Source organism: Clytia hemisphaerica, unplaced genomic scaffold (genome assembly GCF_902728285.1).
Source record: "Clytia hemisphaerica strain Z4C2 unplaced genomic scaffold, Clytia hemisphaerica genome assembly, whole genome shotgun sequence".
NCBI classification, from domain to species: domain Eukaryota; kingdom Metazoa; phylum Cnidaria; class Hydrozoa; order Leptothecata; family Clytiidae; genus Clytia; species Clytia hemisphaerica.
The window spans coordinates 1,092,083-1,110,511 of NW_027104020.1; the positions used below are offsets into that span (position 1 = coordinate 1,092,083).

At 34.9% G+C, this 18,429-nt stretch overlaps 1 protein-coding gene across 2 annotated transcripts; it reads right to left on the reverse strand.

Moving 5' to 3' along the window:
* Positions 1-652: 652 nt before the first annotated feature.
* LOC136811485 (ATP-dependent RNA helicase DDX51-like) lies at positions 653-11,623 on the reverse strand. Of its 2 annotated transcripts, none has more exons than XM_067068102.1 (7): positions 11,494-11,623; positions 4,582-5,573; positions 4,152-4,340; positions 3,638-3,855; positions 2,501-2,657; positions 1,514-1,764; positions 653-928 (listed from the first exon to the last, which is right to left on the reverse strand). In XM_067068102.1, the coding sequence occupies exons 1-7, from the start codon at positions 11,536-11,538 to the stop codon at positions 738-740; spliced, it is 2,043 nt and encodes a 680-aa protein (XP_066924203.1). In that variant the 5' UTR covers positions 11,539-11,623; the 3' UTR covers positions 653-737. The 2 variants fall into 2 exon arrangements, with proteins under 2 accessions (XP_066924203.1, XP_066924204.1); XM_067068103.1 differs by lacking the exon at positions 11,494-11,623 and adding an exon at positions 10,130-10,150.
* Between the last annotated feature and the right edge of the window lie 6,806 nt (positions 11,624-18,429).

Genomic DNA, 18,429 nt, shown 5'->3' on the forward strand with positions numbered 1-18,429 from the left:
GTTTCACATCAGCTTGCACAATAATAATTTCGTTGGTCAAACATGACAAAATTATCTTTCATATCATATAGCTATACTAGATATTAAGATGATACAAAACTATATTATTTCTTAAAGGAGAAATTTTTTTTAATATTTCAAAAAAATACCTAAATCACATCACATACTTACATAGTCTGGACCCCTACTAATTTTTACTCCATTTCACAAAGCTCACATGAGATAAAAATTAGTATGGTAGAATTGGAGATTTTGAATTTGCCACCAGAAAAAAACCGTTTGAAAACTGGCCCATCAGAATTTTGTTGCATAAATTTTTCAGGAGAACAATAGACATAATCGGCCAATCAGAAGCGTTTCTACAAGAAATTGTAGAAATATTTGTCCAAAACTACCCGTCTACTATCGAGTTCAGAAAAAATCGTGAGTAGACGGGGCCCCATCTAATACTTACAAGGAATGACGTCTGAAAAAACTGTTTTTTGTTTACAGAAAATCTTTTTATAAAGCAACGAAAGAGATTGAGAATGGAAGTCATATTTTTTGAAGTTATACTATATCGTCTAGTACTTAGATACAAAAAAAGCATGACCTCAAAAAATGTTTAGTTCCCCTTTAAGCTCTTATTTGTCAAAAATATATAAAAATAAAAGCAAATCTTCACGAAACAACAAAGAAACGAAGACAAATTAGACCACTCAGCCGGCACATAACGTCAACAAAATCATCATTTCATATTAGATTTTCTTTTTCTCGCTTTGTACTTTGGTTTTCAAATCTCGTAACGCTAGTTCGTAATCGTCTTCAAATTCCTCGAAAGCCTGTTCGTTGATTCGAATTTTCTTTATGGGACGCGCAGTGTCTAACGATTGATGCATTTTCTTGAAATGAAACACCTCCTTTCCTTGTAATATCGTTACTGCCTCACCTAGTGGGAATAAATATTTAAAATCGATAATACAGTGGAGTTTCTTTAACTCGAACACGCATGCGGAACATAAATTTGTTCGAGTTAAAGGAGTTTTCGAGTTATCGAGTAAGGTTTATAAGGCATTGTTCACTGAAGTGTGACGAGAAAACTGAAGAGACCATGAAACTTGCTCGAGTTAAGGAGACATTTGAGTTGTAAAAGTTCGAGTTAAAAGAGATTCCACTGTACTCTAATTTTACGAACTTTTGAAACATCAAGTCCCTTAATTTCTCCAAACCTGATGGGCTTCAGGGAAAACATTTTCACCGTTGAAAAGCTTTTGGCCTTAGCTCTCTAGAATCAACAAAGGAAGATTTTAGCAAGTTTCAATTTAACTTGAAAAACGAAAATGCGAAGGTATCCTATCCAATGATACTCAAGCATTTCGTCAGTAGATAACGATAATTTGAAGACTCGGGAAGGCCTCGGAAGTTCTTGGGCTTGACAACTATTGTTAATTCTTTTAATCCCTGGAAGTAACAGAGGAAAACAAAGAAAAAACCTTCAAAACAGAAAGAAATTTAGTATTTTATGCCAACCAACCTTCTTCTCCTCCTCTGGCTGTCCGGCCAACTCGGTGTACATATGTTTTGGCATTGTTTGGTGCGTCGTAGTTGACAACTAGGTCGACATTTCGAATGTCCATACCACGTGACATGGAATCGGTAGCGATCAACAAATTCACTTTTTGTTGACGAAAATCTCGTAAGATGCCTTTGCGTTGAGTTTCATTCAGCTTCGATGAAAATTCCGCAACTTTGATATCCTTGAAACGTTGAAGCAATAAAAACAACCTGCAAAACAAAAGGACCATACATTACGAAGTTCGTAAGAATAAGAGACATTTTAAGTATAATTATTGAGGTATTTGCGAATATCCTCCACGCCCGTTGCGACTGGTGTAATTTCATTCCTCATAGAGGAGAGATATCTATCCTAGCTGCGATAAGTAAATTAATTAGGCATACGAGTGATTTGCACTAGACCAGTGAGATCGAAAGCTGAGGTGGAGCGCCACACATTCTCTCGACTCCCAGTTACTTAAAGCTTGGATCAGATTACCCCAATAATGGATGTTCTCATTCACTGGCGGTTCTAACTTAAAAGGGTTGGATTTCAAGGAGAATGCTCTACCGACTGAGCTTCCCGACCACGATAACCTTTAACAATTTAACAATTCTAGTTCAGCCAGATGTTATTGTTGAACCATTACTCTCGGATACTTAATAAGCGTCCCCTCTATAATTAATTTTTGGGAAGATGCTTTTGAAAGTTCCCTCTTTTTTTCTAATTCTGCTGTATTAGTCTCCTTAAATTTCTCACCCAGCACATTTTCCTGCTTATTAAGTTTTGAGGATTTTTCCACTCAACCCAAACCCCCAGTTTATTAGGTACCCGAGAGTATTCAATAATGTTGTTTTTTTTCCCAAATTGTTAGTACAAATTGCAATTTGCAGAGAATTACTTTCCATGGTAGACTTCCAAAATGCGATAATTCAATAGTTCCTATTTAAAAATATTTGCTCCTACCTATGAGTAGATTCAATGGAGTTAGTGAAGCACAGTGCACATTGATGATCTTCGTTCTTCATGAGGTAAAGTAACGCTAACGGTTTCTGGTGAGCTTCAACGACCATCATTCGTTCCTTCAGTTGATCAGGTACCACATACGTCTTCAAATTCACTTCTGAAAAATACGAAAATAAATAAAGTTAACCTATTGTAAGGGGCTGTGTTCACAGTGAATGGTTAGGGCCAGGGAAAACCAGTCCAACATTTCATGCAACATTTGAACTTTTTATATCCCCTTATATTTCTCGATCTCTGGCAAACAAAATCGTTGATCAGAGTTTTTTTTTTGAAAGTGGTGCCATTAATTGTACCATTGCTAAATGCATTTACACCGATACTAGAGATGCACTGTAAGGGTAGAAATTTCAGAAAATTTTTGAAAAATCTAGATATTTTGACCAAAAATGCTAGAATTTTGATCATTTTTTGCACGAAAAGGATAGAAAATTTTGGGGAAAATGCACTCTAAGGGTATGATTTTCACTGATTTTTGCTGCACTGTAAGGGTGCAATTTTAAAAGCCAATTTTTGGCCCGCACATACCGTCAGTCCGCAAACCCAGTGCCCCCCCCCGGGGGGTACCACTTTCAAAAAAACTCCGATCAACAGATTTTGTATGGCCGAGATTGAGAAACTACCTCCAGGCTATATTAAGCTCAGTGGTAGTGTACTGAAGGGTGAGCATTAAATTTTACAACTCACTAACTACAAGTGAATAGTGTTAACTACACGTCGTCAACCAATCTCAAAATTCTTTCCAGAACAATTAATGTACATGAATTAGAAGTATCATACAAAAGTACTTGCTGTCTCCCGTGAAGGTCTGACAATAAACTCAGTAAACCAAACAATATTATACGGAAAATTCAAGAATAGTATTCAATCAAACCAATTTCCTTGATTAAACACATGCTTGGGATTACTTCATAATAACTGACGTATAAACTAAAAGACAACCAGATTGAATTGGGCAAATTTGTGGGGATTAATCGAGTAAAGGAACTTGACGGTTGAATTATCAAAGGGATAGAATAGAATATAGAGGCCTAGTATAATGAACTAGGAATCAGACTAAAAATTCCACTCATGCAGTACCTTGGTCCTCGGGTGGTTGTTCTTCCCCTTCTACATCCTGGTCATCATCCTTTTTCTTTCGAGAAGATTGCGAAAGGAACAGTATAGGGTTAAATAATTCCAATGTTGCAATCTTTTCAGGATTTTCCGTCAATGTAGCAGAAAACAAGAATTTTTGAACGTGTTGAAATGGTTTACTGAATTTGGCTGGTGTCAATGGAAATATCTTGTGGCTGGAACTGAAAATAAATAAATAATGAAAGTGAAAATAACATAAAAAGCTTCCTAGGTCTTTTGAAGAGCAAAAGCAAAAGATAGAACGTGAGGAGTAAACAGAGTTTTGAAACAATATCCATTCGAATGTGAAATTTGAACAATAAGTCATTTGCTTGTTTTTATTTTTAATTGTTCAGGTGTAAGGTCGGGCGAAGCTGCTCAATTAAAGCTGAAAGAGGCTAATTTTCATGACACTTGAACTGGATCCACATAATTCATTTTGATCCTACTAAGGGGAGAAAAAGGAAGGAATCCTCACTCAGCTTGTACAGATTTCATTGAAAGAGCCAGCCAGTTTGCATAACTATCAGAAAGCAGTCGATCAGCCTCATCAATGACCATATACTTTAGGTGAGCCAAGCTGAAACCAGGTGTCAACTTCAAATGATCCACAAGCCGACCTGGAGAACATACCAGGATGTCGATCAAAGTGTGAAAACCTGTTGGTCTAGAATTTAAAGCAATTTAAGAAGATTTCACAAGCATGAATACACTTCTTTTATTATCCTTCAATTTCTGAAATATTCTGAGGATATTCTATGCCAACAGTGTTTCTAAACATAAATCGATGAAGATTTTTACACGCATCCTCACTCAGGATAATTTATCTTAATTTGGTAGGTCAATTTCTCATTAAAGAAGTAAAATCAAGTTTGAAAAAATTCTTCAACTCAGAAATGAAATCTCACCTTGCAGTAATGATACTTTCTTGTTCTTTAGCAAATGATTTCACACCAGCAACAAGGCCAACTTTCAAATTAGTCCCAACAACACATTGATCAAAAGTCACCTTCACTTGGGCTGCCAAATCTTTTGTAGGGAGAACAACCAAACATTGTAAATCTCGAATAATGTTTTTAGACATTGCTTCAATAACTGGCATAACATAACTAAGCGTTTTCCCACTTCCCGTTGGACTTTGAACGCAAATATCTCTGCATGGGAAACATGGTTTCTTATTTTTAAACATGTCCATGACAGTAGGTACCACATGTGATTGCACGGGGAAAAGATGTTTTACGCCCATTCTCTCAAGATTTTTAATAGTGTTACATGACAGAAAGTCAAGTTCTTCAATTTTGTGTTCATTATGTGTATCAGTTCGTGAACTTATGATTTTAGGTTCTGCAAGCCAACGTGGTAAATTCCTTTTAACCGGTCCTTTAGATCTGTGTACTTGTTTCCCAAGTATGGGAAATGAGTGTTCTTTTTCTGGTTCTTGTTGTAAGTCATCATTGTTATGTTTTTCTTCATTTTCCTCTTCAATTTGTTCATTAATTTCTTCTATTTCAACTCCTTCAAGGCTGTTCTCTTTCTTTTTTGATCTCTTATCAGTCGAATCTTCTCTCAAAATACTAGATTCATCTTCACTATTCTCAAGTGCATTTTCAATACTCTTGTCAACTTTGGTTTTGCTTTTCTTTTTCTTTTCCAGCTTTTGTTTTTCGACCTCTGATTCATCCTCTTCGTCATCACTTTGTTTTTTCTTCTTCTTTTTCAACTTTTTTTCTTTCACAACAATCTCTTGTTTGCATTCTTCAGTATCGTCAGCAAGTTTCTTTTTCTTTTTCTTTTTGAGTGTTTTTGTTTCATCTTCTTCAGAGATATTTGACTTTCGTTTTTTTCTTCGCTGCTCAATCAACTTATGAAGATGCATCTCCTTTGCTTTCACATCTTCCTCCTAGAAAAAAAAGAACAACGGAGACAAAATTAATAATGTTAAAATAAAAAAAGAAGTTTTTGAAATAGGTCTATTTATTAATTCTGTAATTGTAGAAATTCTTCTACTTTTGCATTTTTTTCTTTGTCACTTCCATCTTAAAGACAGGAAATATAGTAGAAAGTATTGGAAAGCAGGGTTCCCTTTCCATATTTGTTATCTTTCAAATATCTAAAGTGGACAGCATATTGCACAAGTTATCTGACATTCTGCTGAATAGCAGGTTATACTGGTTATAGAAAATCTTCAGTTCAATCAGCTTTTCAGCAGTTCAAGCAGCTCAAAAATTCTCACTTATGCCTATAGGCTAGTTATGATTTCGCTCAGAAATTGTTGCCAAAATGTTGACACATTAATAAGTTCATGTTAAAAAATTACAATGTCAAATAACTAACGGACCTTTGAGAATAGCATTTTGTTTTTGTTTCAATTTTTTATCATAATTTTATGACTTTTTACGACCCTACGACTTGTAAAAATTTGAATTTTAGAAAGTTAGAACATTTGTATGTAGTTGATGATCATACGCATGAAACTTAAAGTGCTACAAAAAAGTTTTGAATTTTTGTTAGAAATAGTTCCAGAAAAATACTTACACAACAGTTAGAAACACTTGAGAAATATAGTGAAGTTATTTGAACTGAAGAAAATACAAACTAGCGACTAACCATGACAAAAACCCAATATACATTTTGAAAGAAAGAAAAAATAATTTTTTTTTTTAAACAAAAGGAATACACAAGACACAAAAGGAAGTGATAAGCTGAAGACCGAAGTCTGAGATCAGGTGCGGTCAGAAGTCAGAAAATCAGGATAGAAGATGGGAAAGTACCGTAGATTAGTTTATTGTATTATCAACATGCGTCCTTAAATCTTGACATAGCTGTAGGCTGGTCTTCGAAACAAAAAATCATTCATAAACAAATACATACCAAAGTTATCAATCAATCAATTAATCAATCAGTAAATTGTATTTTCCCATCATATTACAGATTGTTGATATATGAGAAATGATAAGTGTCATTTTTGAAAAGAAAACTTAAACGATGTATTCATCACTGGAAAACTAATTAGCATGCTTTCCACAAAGATATAGGAATCAAAACAACTTTTGGCATGCAAGGAATTTTTTAGTACAGTAATACTGTCCAGGGTTTCGGTAGCATGGGAAGATCTATCCCATGGTACCGAAACTCTGAAAGCAGACAAGTAATCTATATCAATCTAATTACCAGTAGTAGCTTTGTTGAAAAAATGAATATAAACAGCAAACAGGGTAAATAAAGCAACAAACAGGGTAAATAAAACCACAAACGGGATAAATAAAACCACAAACAGGGTAAACAAGGGAGGGGGATCCAAAGTGAACAGTTGTGAAAAGGAAATTTAAGTTGATGCTGCTTGAGGAAGAGCTGAGAAAGTGCTCTTGGAGCAGATTGGGCTGCTTGAGAATGAGTAGAGAGGAATTGCTTGATCATATCTAGGAGCTGAGCTTAGAAGGTGTAATTGGAATAATGTTTTGAAGAAAAGAAGATGAGAACCAAGATCTTATGGAGATGTCAGACGAGTAAGCAAAATAAATCATTACATGGGGCTATGGGCCATAGAACAAACTTTGAAAAGATGAAGATGGTTTTATTGATGATACAGTTAAATGTTATTTTTATGTTTGAGTGGAGACAAAGTCATGTGCCTGTCTAAGCAAACGAATTCCCCTTAAAAATAAAGTTAGAGAGCATCAACAATACCATCTTTGACATTCTAAAAGGGCTTTTAATGCGCAAACTAAACGGCCCTTTTACTGTGAACCAAAATTGATAAAAAGAACCTGGGTTCCTTTTGAATTTAATAAGACCACCATAACGCCAACAACTCTGCCCTGTCATGTCTCGGCGATTGAAATGAAAAATAGGGAGTTGTATGTACCTATGACTTCTTAGTGCCTAGAGCATGTGCTCACGATAAATAATAAGGACGGGGAGAAACCAGGTCAGGTCAGGTCCTAAGCGCACAAATTATTATGATCACATGATTTGAAGTGTAGTAATAAAGTAGTAAAATTTTAATGATTGACACAAGACAGTTTGCATGCGTTGTTGTGTAAAATTACTTTTATTGAAAGAATTTTACAATGTTTACTGAATTTCTAATGAGATGGAAGAACTTGTTTGATAAAGAGTAATACTAAGAATTTCATTAAAGGTTTGCTTTGAATATTTTGCAGATCCGGTGTCGAAATTAAGGGAGGGGTGTGGATAATAGACCAATCTACGGTACAAAATAGAGGAGACGATGCATCCTGGTGGATATGATATCGTTTGCATGCCAACCTGGACAAAAATGGGCTATATATACCATTTTTAAACCATAGGGGTATTGACAAACCTTTCCAGGGAGTTAAATCTCAGATTTTCCAAGGAGTTATTGTTCATTTTTCAGATTTTCAGATTTTCAAAGGGGTCAATTAAAGGTTTTCAGGGTTCTCTCCTCAATAAGATGACATCAAGAGTTGTTTTTCCAACCCCTTTTCACTAAACTTCCAAGGGGTTCTACCCCAGATTTCCAGGGAAGATTAGTGAAAAAAGTTGGTCAATACCAAAAAATACATTTTTTAAATTTTTTTCTAGCCTTGGAAATAATTTTTTTTCCAGTGGTGGTCGGAAATTCCGATGAAAATCTGTGTACTTTCGCAAATTGTGTCGGAAATTTCACTCTTTTTTACTGTTTTTAATTCAATCCAGTGCTGCAAATAAGGAATTTCAAGTTGGCCGGTGATTACTCAATCAGTAAGCACTAATAATGAAACGATCAAAATTTCACGGGAAAAAAAACACATATATTATAGCTTAAAAATGACGAGTAATTACCGGTCACAGGCCGTTATTTGCAGCACTGCAATCTGATTCAATTGGCTTGGAAATTCATACATTTTCTTCTCTCGCCTTGGAAATTCTGAATTTTGGTGAAAACTTTTGCCCTCAAAAATCCTGTGTCGTCCGCCCCCTGTTACAGACGGTCGTGGCTTCTTTGAACGGGTGAGAGTAGATCTTGTATTTCTCTGTCTTTGATCTGAAGTTTTCTGGAGTTTCTGAACCTTTAGGATGTTTGTAAGTTGGACTTAGTCAATTTCAGAGTTCAACTTTGAAATTTTGAAATTTTCCAAAGTTGAGTTCCGGGTGGGATTCAAACTCGCACATGAAAAGTACTTTCGGTTCAGAAGCTCCATACACTACCGCTAGACCACGAAGCCACGGCACAAATTCGAATTCACAATCTAATTATTATAGTGTGTATTTTACAGACCTATATATATTGACATACCAAGGTTAGCCCCAACCCTAGGGGTATCCTTACCAGGGCCTACAGTCCTATATTTACCTACCAAAATGCTACTCCCAACCCTATTTTGACTCTCCAAAATCCAACCCTGCTGACACTTACCGTAACTTGGTCTCTGGTCTAATGTTGACACCCCTCTGCTCTTCTAATTCCGGCACCCTTTTTATCAGCTGAAATTTATAGAAAGGTTGAAACTATTTTTCTTTGCTTAGTGGTCAGAGAGGAATAACACTTTTTCAATCAGTGATTCAAGCTTTCATATTATTCCTTTCTCTAAAGAAGGGTGTCGGTAGTCGGAATACACCGTTTAACAGTGTCGACTGCGCACGCATATGAACAATTTTCTATTGTTTTGATTTTGGCAACCACGGGAAACTTCACTCTCCCCGGTAAAAAATGGTAAGTAAACATCCAGTTCTCATAAGAAAACCCAGCAGAGAAATGGTAGGTAAAGAATTCCTTTTAATCCAGTTTAATCATAACTTCTTTTCCTCTAGATGAATTTTTGTGAAATTTTCAGGAGAGATACATAAAATTGTCATTAATATCACACTGCTGTTCCCCTCAGGCAAAATTGTCGATTCTGTAGAGGTCACGAAATTGCCGAGTACAGACGTCGAAAAAGAAAAATTCAAAATGGCTGCCGAGCGAGCACTGACAAAAACAAAAAATCTGGAGTTTTCATTTGCTTACTACAGCAGAATAAGACAGAGAAATGCAGTAAAATAAAAAGTAAACAAACCTTGAACCTTTTGTTTGTCAAAATAAAGAAAATATTCTAGCTGCAGTAATGTTTACATTCAGAAATAAATCCATTTTCCACCAGACCTACAACAAGGTTTCAAACCACACTGCGGCATTACTGGCAATGAATTCTGACTTAAAAAATCTTGGTCCAGTTCCCTGGAAAGGGTATGATTACACTTCCAAATGACTTTTTTTTACAATAACATTTGTCTTCTCACAAATCCAAAAATATAGGTTATATATAAAACCAACACGGGGGTCAACATTCTTTACAACAAACCGTCAGATCAAACTTTATAAAGATCAACCATGTAAATGTCACTTGTTTTCCTGATATTCAGTGTAGACCTAAAGCTCTAAAACAGCATCTAATAACATGAAAACCAGAATATGATTCTTCAATGGGAATCAAAACTATAAAGTGCACTTACAAACATCAATTTGTCAGATCTCACAAAATTAATAACCACACTGTCATCATTGACAATAAAACAAACGATTTTCTGTCAAGAGCCTTGTAAACATTCCAACAACTTCCATCGAAATGATCTATCTCAGCTCAGTTTACCATTTTTAACGCGGTCCGAGGATTGAGCCGAGAACTCTCGCATAGCGCGAGAGCTCCCGCGCGGCGCGCGCCGTTGGGATGAAAAACTTCAATCTGTCAATCATTTTCTCAAGCGAAGTGTACGCGAAGTGATTCTAGCTTTACGATAGTGCCGCGGATCATCAATGGATAGTATTCAATTATCATTATCCCTTTATTTTCATTCCTAGAACTTTTGCAAAAAAAAGGAAACATAGAAAAGTTGTATTTTTTACTGCCCTATTCACATACTGAATTTGAAAGATCTTCTATGTGGCGTTTTTTTGCAAACCTCGAAAAACTGATTTTTGTCCCGCCTTTGCGGGATTTTGGCTCAAGTGCTTGAGTGCAGCATAGGGTACAAAGTCCAAATATGCGTTTCCCGTAATTTTTGTATGAAGAGTTAGGTCTATACTGATATTTGGATAATATTAAAACCTTTCTGTATATGTTTGGTTCTTCAAAACCATTTCCCTTTCCCGCAGCAGGCTTTAAAGTTCATGTTGACCCCCGTTTTTTTTTGAGCGGTAATCTAGAAAGGCCTTTAGTGCGGTATAAACAAATGATTTCATTGGTTTAAAAAAGTCAAAACATCAAGCTATATCACGCGATCAGAATCATGATCGAACTAAACGGAAGCCGTGGTCATATGTCATATGATATTTTCGCGTGTTTTAATTCGGCAAAGTTTAGTAAACTCGACCACGTATCAATGTTTTGATTTTTCAAGCGGGGATTTCTGTAGAATGATAAAATATGGCTTGGCTGGAATGGACACCATAACAGCAGTGATCATGTTCAAACATCTAAAACATTCTCTTTAAAGAAAAGGAAAAAAATGACAATGTTTACATTTCTCTAACCTTCCACAGTACTAAAGTGAGCATTTTTACCTACCGCCTCTACGGTGGAGATGGCAAGACTGTTAAACGGTGTATTAGACGAGGGATGTCGATATTAGACCAACTTACCGTCGTCGTACTGATCCTGACCCTAACTGATCCTGACCCTAACTGATCCTGACCCTAACTGATCCTGACCCTAACCGATATAAATGATTTTCACCTGTACAGATTAAATAACAAAAAATCTGCTTTCACCCGTACAAAGGAGTCAGCACCGTTATACAGACAAATTCTGGAATGGCCTCCCCAAGTGCCAAGACAATATCAATAGCCCTGAAAAACAAATAAAATAAAATAAACTTACATCCAAACACTCAGCCCCAAATCTTTCGATCCTAAAGAGATCCATGATATTTACTTTCAGTTCAGCTTTTTATTTTTTATTTCCTGGAGTCAGTGGTTGTTTACACTTAGTTAAGCACATGCACATGGAATAAACCATAATGGCGGTGTGTCAAAACGAAAGTGAAAGTAACCAAAAACGAAAAGTGTTTTCATTTTCCAGTATTTCAAAAATCGGGTTTTGAGTTTCCCCGATATGATTTAAGACGTAAGTGGACCCGAAGAGGCGGTCGCCGCGGTTGTCTCGTTGGGTCCAGCAGTGCCACATTATGGCGCGCGGAAGCGCCAATAAATACTATCTTGTTTAAAACAATACTATCTTTTTAAAACATACTATCTTCGTTTAAAAACATACTATCTTTTTTTAAACAATACTATCTACGTTTAAAAACATACTATCTTTTTAAAACAATACTATCTTCGTTTAAAAACATACTATCTTTTTAAAACAATACTATCTTCGTTTAAAAACATACTATCTTTTTAAAACGATACTATCTTCGTTTAAAAACATACTATCTTTTAAAAGAATACTTTGTTTTTTAAAAACATACCATCTTCGTTTAAAAACATACGAGGCCCGGAAAACCCGAGTTACAAAAACTCGAGTAGAGATAGGTTTTGGAGCGACCTGGGACATCAAAAATTATCGTAAAACTACCGCTTTAAATGAGGTGATTTTTAGGTCAAGAATTACTTAAAATTATCAAAAATTATCGTAAAATTACCGCTTTAAATGAGGTGGTTTTTAGGTCAAGAATTACTTAAAATTATCAAAAATTATCGTAAAATTACCGCTTCAAATGAGGTGTTTTTGAGGTCAAGAATTACTTAAAATTATCAAAAATTATCGTAAAATTACCGCTTCAAATGAGGTGGTTTTTAGGTCAAGAATTATCTAAACTTATCGTAAAATTATCGCTTTAAATGAGGTGATTTTTAGGTTAAGAATTACTTAAAATTATCAAAAATTATCGTAAAATTACCGCTTTAAATGAGGTGATTTTTAGGTCAAGAATTACTTAAAATTATCAAAAATTATCGTAAAATTACCGCTTTAAATGAGGTGTTTTTGAGGTCAAGAATTACTTAAAATTATCAAAAATTATCGTAAAATTACCGCTTTAAATGAGGTGGTTTTTAGGTCAAGAATTACCTAAACTTATCGTAAAATTATCGCTTTAAATGAGGTGTTTTTGAGGTCAAGAATTACTTAAAATTATCAAAAATTATCGTAAAATTATCGCTTTAAATGAGGTGTTTTTGAGGTCAAGATTTTAGGTTGAAAACGGGGAAATTTTTGAGAATGAAAAATAAAAGTGGTCAAAAAAAATATATATAATAAAATGGCTTGTACAGAATGTGGATGTGAAATTTTTGCTTATTGTAAGTATGTTGATAAGATTTGTAAATATCAAGGTGAGATTAATAAATTATATAAAAAGAGTCTTATTCAGAGAGCTAAAATAAAGAGATTAAAAATACAGCGTGATGAATTATTATCGCAAATTACGCATATGCTCGAAGAGATAAAATATTAGACAAGAAAATACTTGTTTAATCATCGAGGTCTTCTTCCAATTGATCGGCGTACTGGAATACGTAAAAAGGGTGAAGAGAATACAGAAGCGCCAGATTGGTGGGAATCTAATGATGAAGATTAAAAAAAGTGCAAGTTGGACTCAAAAAAACATATAATAAATGGACAATTTAAAAAACCTGATGATGAAACAAACGCTTAAGGAATTGATTGTAATAGCAAAAGCGGAAAACGTGCCTTATAGTGGTTTTAATAAGAGCACTTTAATAGATCGTATTCAACATTATCGCGATACTGTAGGCACGTTGTATAGAGAGAGAAAAAGTAGCCTTAAAGCTATAGCAAAAGCAGAAAATATTACAGGTTATGGAGGTCTAAATAGAAGTAAATTAATCGATACAATTTTGTATCATCGTAGAGTAGTTCAACCTCAAATTAAAGATCTGAGTAAACTTAGAAAATCAGAATTGGTTAAACTGGCTAAAAAGGAAGGATTGAAAGTTATTGGTGGAAAAAAGTCTCGTATAGCGCAGAATATTGCGACAAATAGAGTATCAAATAGAATCGGTTCAATGCAACGCATTGTGGAAGATGTTGCTAATAGTGAAGTCGTTGAATTAGCGTTGTCAAAGCGATTTAGACCTGAAGAAATAGAAGGCGCATTTGATGGTGGATATGTTAGATTTAGAAGTAAAGGTGTTGAAGAACATCAAGGTGTTGTTAGTGTAGAGGAATATATACAACGTACAAGACATCATGTATTAAAAGTGTTAGAGGAGATGGTCAGACGAGGGGAAAGTTATAAAGTTCATTTGGAAATAGCAGTTTTGTTTAGAAGACGAGATGGAAGCGAAGAGACAACGAAAATGATATGGTCAAATCCACCAAATGTTATTATGGAAGGTTCTGATTTAGAAGAAGTCTTAGATGAAATGCGAACGTCTTTGATGCAACAATATGAAAGGATAATTAACACAATGGAGGCGAGCGACTTTGTGTTTGTGCATGTAGTCGAGATGACGTACCATTGTCACAGGGTGGATTTGAATCGGGGAGGCTCATATATTGAGCTGCCTGATTGGGTAAAAAATAAGAAGTGTTGTATCAATCCAAAAAATGAAGGTGATGATGAGTGTTTCAAGTGGGCTGTGACTGTTGCTTTACATCACGAGGAAATCAGAGTTCATCCTGAAAGAGTTTCAAAGATAAAGCCATATACTGATCGATATAATTGGAATGGTATCGATTTTCCAATACCAAATAATCAATGGAAGAAATTTGAAAATCAGAATTCTAACATTGCTTTAAATGTACTTGTCATCGAAGGCGAGCTGAAAATAAGACAGGCATATATTTCAAAATATAATACTGAAAGATCTAAGTGTGTAGATTTGTTACTTATTCAGCAAGGTAACAAGAAGCATTATGTAGCGATTAAATCATTATCAGCTCTTTTTAGAAGTGTAACTTCAGATCACAATGGAGACTTTTACTGTCGCAATTGTTTAGGTAGTTTTCGAAGTAAAGATACTTTGGAAATACATATTCAAGCATGTAAGGATCATGATTTTTGTTATGTAAAGATGCCTGAGGAAGGTAAAAACATTTTAAGATATCAAGAAGGTTCTAAATCGATTAGAGTACCATTTGTGATTTATGCTGATACTGAATGTATACTTCAACCAATTCAAGGTGTACAAGATAGGGAAAATAAACCATCAACTCGCAATGTTGCAGAGCATGTAGGTTGTGGTGCAGCTATGTTAGTTAAATTTGCGCATGGTGAATATGAAAGGGCGTTTGAACAGTATAGGGGAGAAGATGTAATCATGACGTTTTGTAAAACTTTAAAACGGCAAGTTGAGAGAGTGTTGAGATATAAACAGCGTAAAATGGAGCCTTTAACAGATGAAGAAAAGGAACAATATAGAGATGCAAGAATGTGTCATCTTTGTAGAAAGGGTTTTCAAGTATCACAAAATATTAGAGATCGTAAGGTGCGTAATCATTGTCACTATACTGGGAAATATCTTGGTCCAAGTCATAGTAGTTGTAATTTAGCTTATCGAATACCGAAACACGTGCCAGTAGTGTTTCACAATTTGAGCAACTATGATGCACATATTATTATTCGAGAATTAGCTCAACAGTTTGATGTTGATGAAATGGAAGTTCTTGCAGAGAATACAGAGAAGTATATCAGTTTTTCGGTTCCAATTTATGTTGATGTTAGAGATAAGGATGGAAATATTGTAATGTATGAAGATAAGAATGGGAAAACGAGGAAGAAAACAAAGAAATGTATGTTGAGATTTATTGATAGTTGTCGATTTATGAAGGCTTCTTTAAGTAGTTTGGTGGATAATCTTGTTGGTACAAATACGGATGGTATCAAGTGTTGTGAAGAAAAAGATGTAGAGCTTGTGGAAATAGATACCAATTATATAGCAAGATTTGAGTGTGAAGAATGTAAAAGCATTAAGACAAGACAATTAAATCGGGAAGCCATAGAAAAAAGTTTTAGCAATTTACATAGTCGATGTGTTAACGACGATCATTTTAGATTGTTTTTACGTAAAGGTGTATATCCTTATGAATACATGGATAGTTTTGAGAGATTTAAAGAGGTAGGTTTACCTGAAAAACAAGCGTTTTATAGCCATTTGAATTTGAGTGATATATCAGATAGAGATTATCAACATGCTGTGAAGGTATATGATGCGTTAGAATGTAGAGATTTGGGGGATTTTCATGATTGTTATTTATGGAGCGATGTTTTGTTATTAGCAGATGTTTTTGAAAATTTTCGAGATACATGTCAAGAAAAATATGGGTTAGATCCAGCTCATTTTTATTCTGCGCCAGGTTTGGCTTGGATAGCAGCTTTGAAACTTACTGGAGTTCAACTTGAATTATTGACTGACAAAGACATGCTGTTGATGTTTGAGAAAGGTATTCGAGGAGGACTATGTCAAGTGATGATGCATTATGCTCAAGCAAATAATAAATATATGAGAAAACAGTATAATGAAAGAGAAGAGTCATCATATATGATGTATGTCGATGCGAATAATTTATACGGTTGGGCAATGTCTAAAAAGTTGCCAACAGGTGGTTTTGAATGGGTGGAAGATCCTGATAGCATAGATGTTTTGAATCATAAAAGTGATGACGATGATATTGGATATGTATTAGAAGTGGATGTTGAATATCCCAAGAAGTTAAGCAAGCAACATAATGAGCTTCCATTTTTACCTGAGAAGATGAAATTTGGAAAAGTTGAAAAATTGGCATGCAATTTGTTTGATAAGGAACGATATGTAGTTCATATAGATTTTTTAAAACAGGCTATGGAACATGGATTAGTATTAAAAAAGGTATATAGAGCAATTTCATTTCAACAAGAAGCCTGGCTGGAACCATATATTAGCTTTAATACAAAGATGCGCGGACAAGCTAAAAATGATTTTGAGAAAGATTTTTTTAAGCTTATGAATAATAGCATGTTTGGTAAAACAATGGAGAATGTTCGTGAACATAAGAATATCAAGTTAGTTAATAGCGAAAGAAAGCGCAAAATGTATGCTTCTAAGGTAAATTATAAGAGTACTGTGCGCTTTACCGACAAGTTTGTGGCCATGAACATGAGGCGGAATAAGGTTGTTATGAATAAGCCGGTATATCTTGGTTCGGCGATTCTAGATTTGAGTAAGATTGTAATGTATGAATTTCATTATGATTATATTAAGCCAAAATATGAAGGAGCAGCAAAGTTAATGTACATGGATACAGATTCGTTTGTTTATCATGTTAAGACAGAAGATATTTATAGAGATATTGCTGGAGATGTAGAAAATAGATTTGACACAAGCAATTATTTTAAAGTTGATGATCAGAATAACGCTAAATATCGGCCACTTGAGGTAGGAAAAAATAAGAAAGTGTTAGGTAAAATGAAAGATGAACTTGGTGGTAAAATCATGACAGAATTTGTAGCTCTTAGACCAAAAATGTATGCGTATCAGAAGCTTGATGGAGGAGTTGACAAAAAGTGTAAAGGTACGAAAAAGTGTGTAGTGAAAAAAAGAATTTCATTTGAAGACTATAAAAATGTGTATGAAACAGGAAAAATTCAGTATAGAACACAGCAGCGTTTTGTTAGTGAAAAGCATCGAGTTTACACACAGTCTGTGCGAAAAGTAGCGTTAAGCGCAGACGATGATAAAAGAATACAAGATGGGAATCAAACGTGGGCTTATGGAACTTCAGTCGGTATAATATGTAGAGATGAGTTAGAAGTTAAAACTTGGCATCCTAATCGTGCATATGAATGGTGTTTTGATGAAGATCAGAAACGAGAAGTTACAGATCTTGACTGCCTATTATGATAAGAGATATGTTTTTGAAGATGGGATTCACACAAGGCCTTTGTGTTAAAATTGCACTAAATAGAGAAGGGATAACTACGCTTACAAGAGGTATGTCAGTATGAAAAAAAAGAAGCTATTTCAGAAGGAGCAACTCATTAACTTATTTTAAACTGCTTTATAGTTAATTAATTAGTGAATAGTAGAAAAATTCACTAATTAGTTACAAGTCATTAAATAGATTGTCAACTTCCGGAAGTAATTTTTTATGATAAGACACAAATAGGGTGAAAATATTGGTTTTTAAATGAGGCTAGTGATCAAGTGGTTAGAGAGGCAACTTTCATTCGAGGAAAGAGAAAAATTCCCTGAGAAGATAGAAAAACCCATGTGACATTTTTACAAACCACAAGCGAAAAACAAAGCAAAACTGTTTTGATGTAATAATTGAGCGAATATAGAGTAATTTGGTGGTAAAAATCAGATTCTAGAGTGGTGTATGGCTCTCTTCATCTCGATAAAAATCCACCCCTGGGGCGCTGAGTAGACTGGCCTACACCCACGAAATGACTGCGCCCCAGGTAGTAATCAGCGAACCAAACGGCCTCTGAAAGTTGTCACAAAAAGTGGCTTCGTTAATGCGTAGTAAGTTCAAGATTACAAAAAGCTGTCGAGTCAGTTCAAAACTCAAAAAATGAGCGGAAAAAGTGTTAGAAAGTTGAAGATGGTACCATCGACAACGCTTGGTAATTGTGTAAGAGTTCACATCAAAAACTCAAAAACAGACGGAGATTGTGTAAGAGTTCACATCAAAACTCAAAACAACTGCTGATTCAAGAATGTGAAGAGTACACATCAAAACTCAAAAATGAGCGGTCAAAGTGTCGGAAAGTTGAAGATGGCGCCATCGACAACGCTTGGGAGACTGACAGACCAAACTGGGTATAAAATAGCATGATAAGCTGATCTCACCGACAGAGATTGACAGTTG

Bases quoted from the DNA above. Each gene is read 5' to 3' on its own strand.
- LOC136811485 (XM_067068102.1), bottom strand. From the start codon at position 11,538: ATGGATCTCTTTAGGATCGAAAGATTTGGGGCTGAGTGTTTGGAT. The intron at 5,574-11,493 runs GTAAGTTTATTT...TTTTTTTTCTAG, and splicing joins TTGGGGCTGAGTGTTTGGAT to GAGGAAGATGTGAAAGCAAA. The intron at 4,341-4,581 runs GTGAGATTTCAT...TTTAAATTCTAG, and splicing joins GAAAGTATCATTACTGCAAG to ACCAACAGGTTTTCACACTT.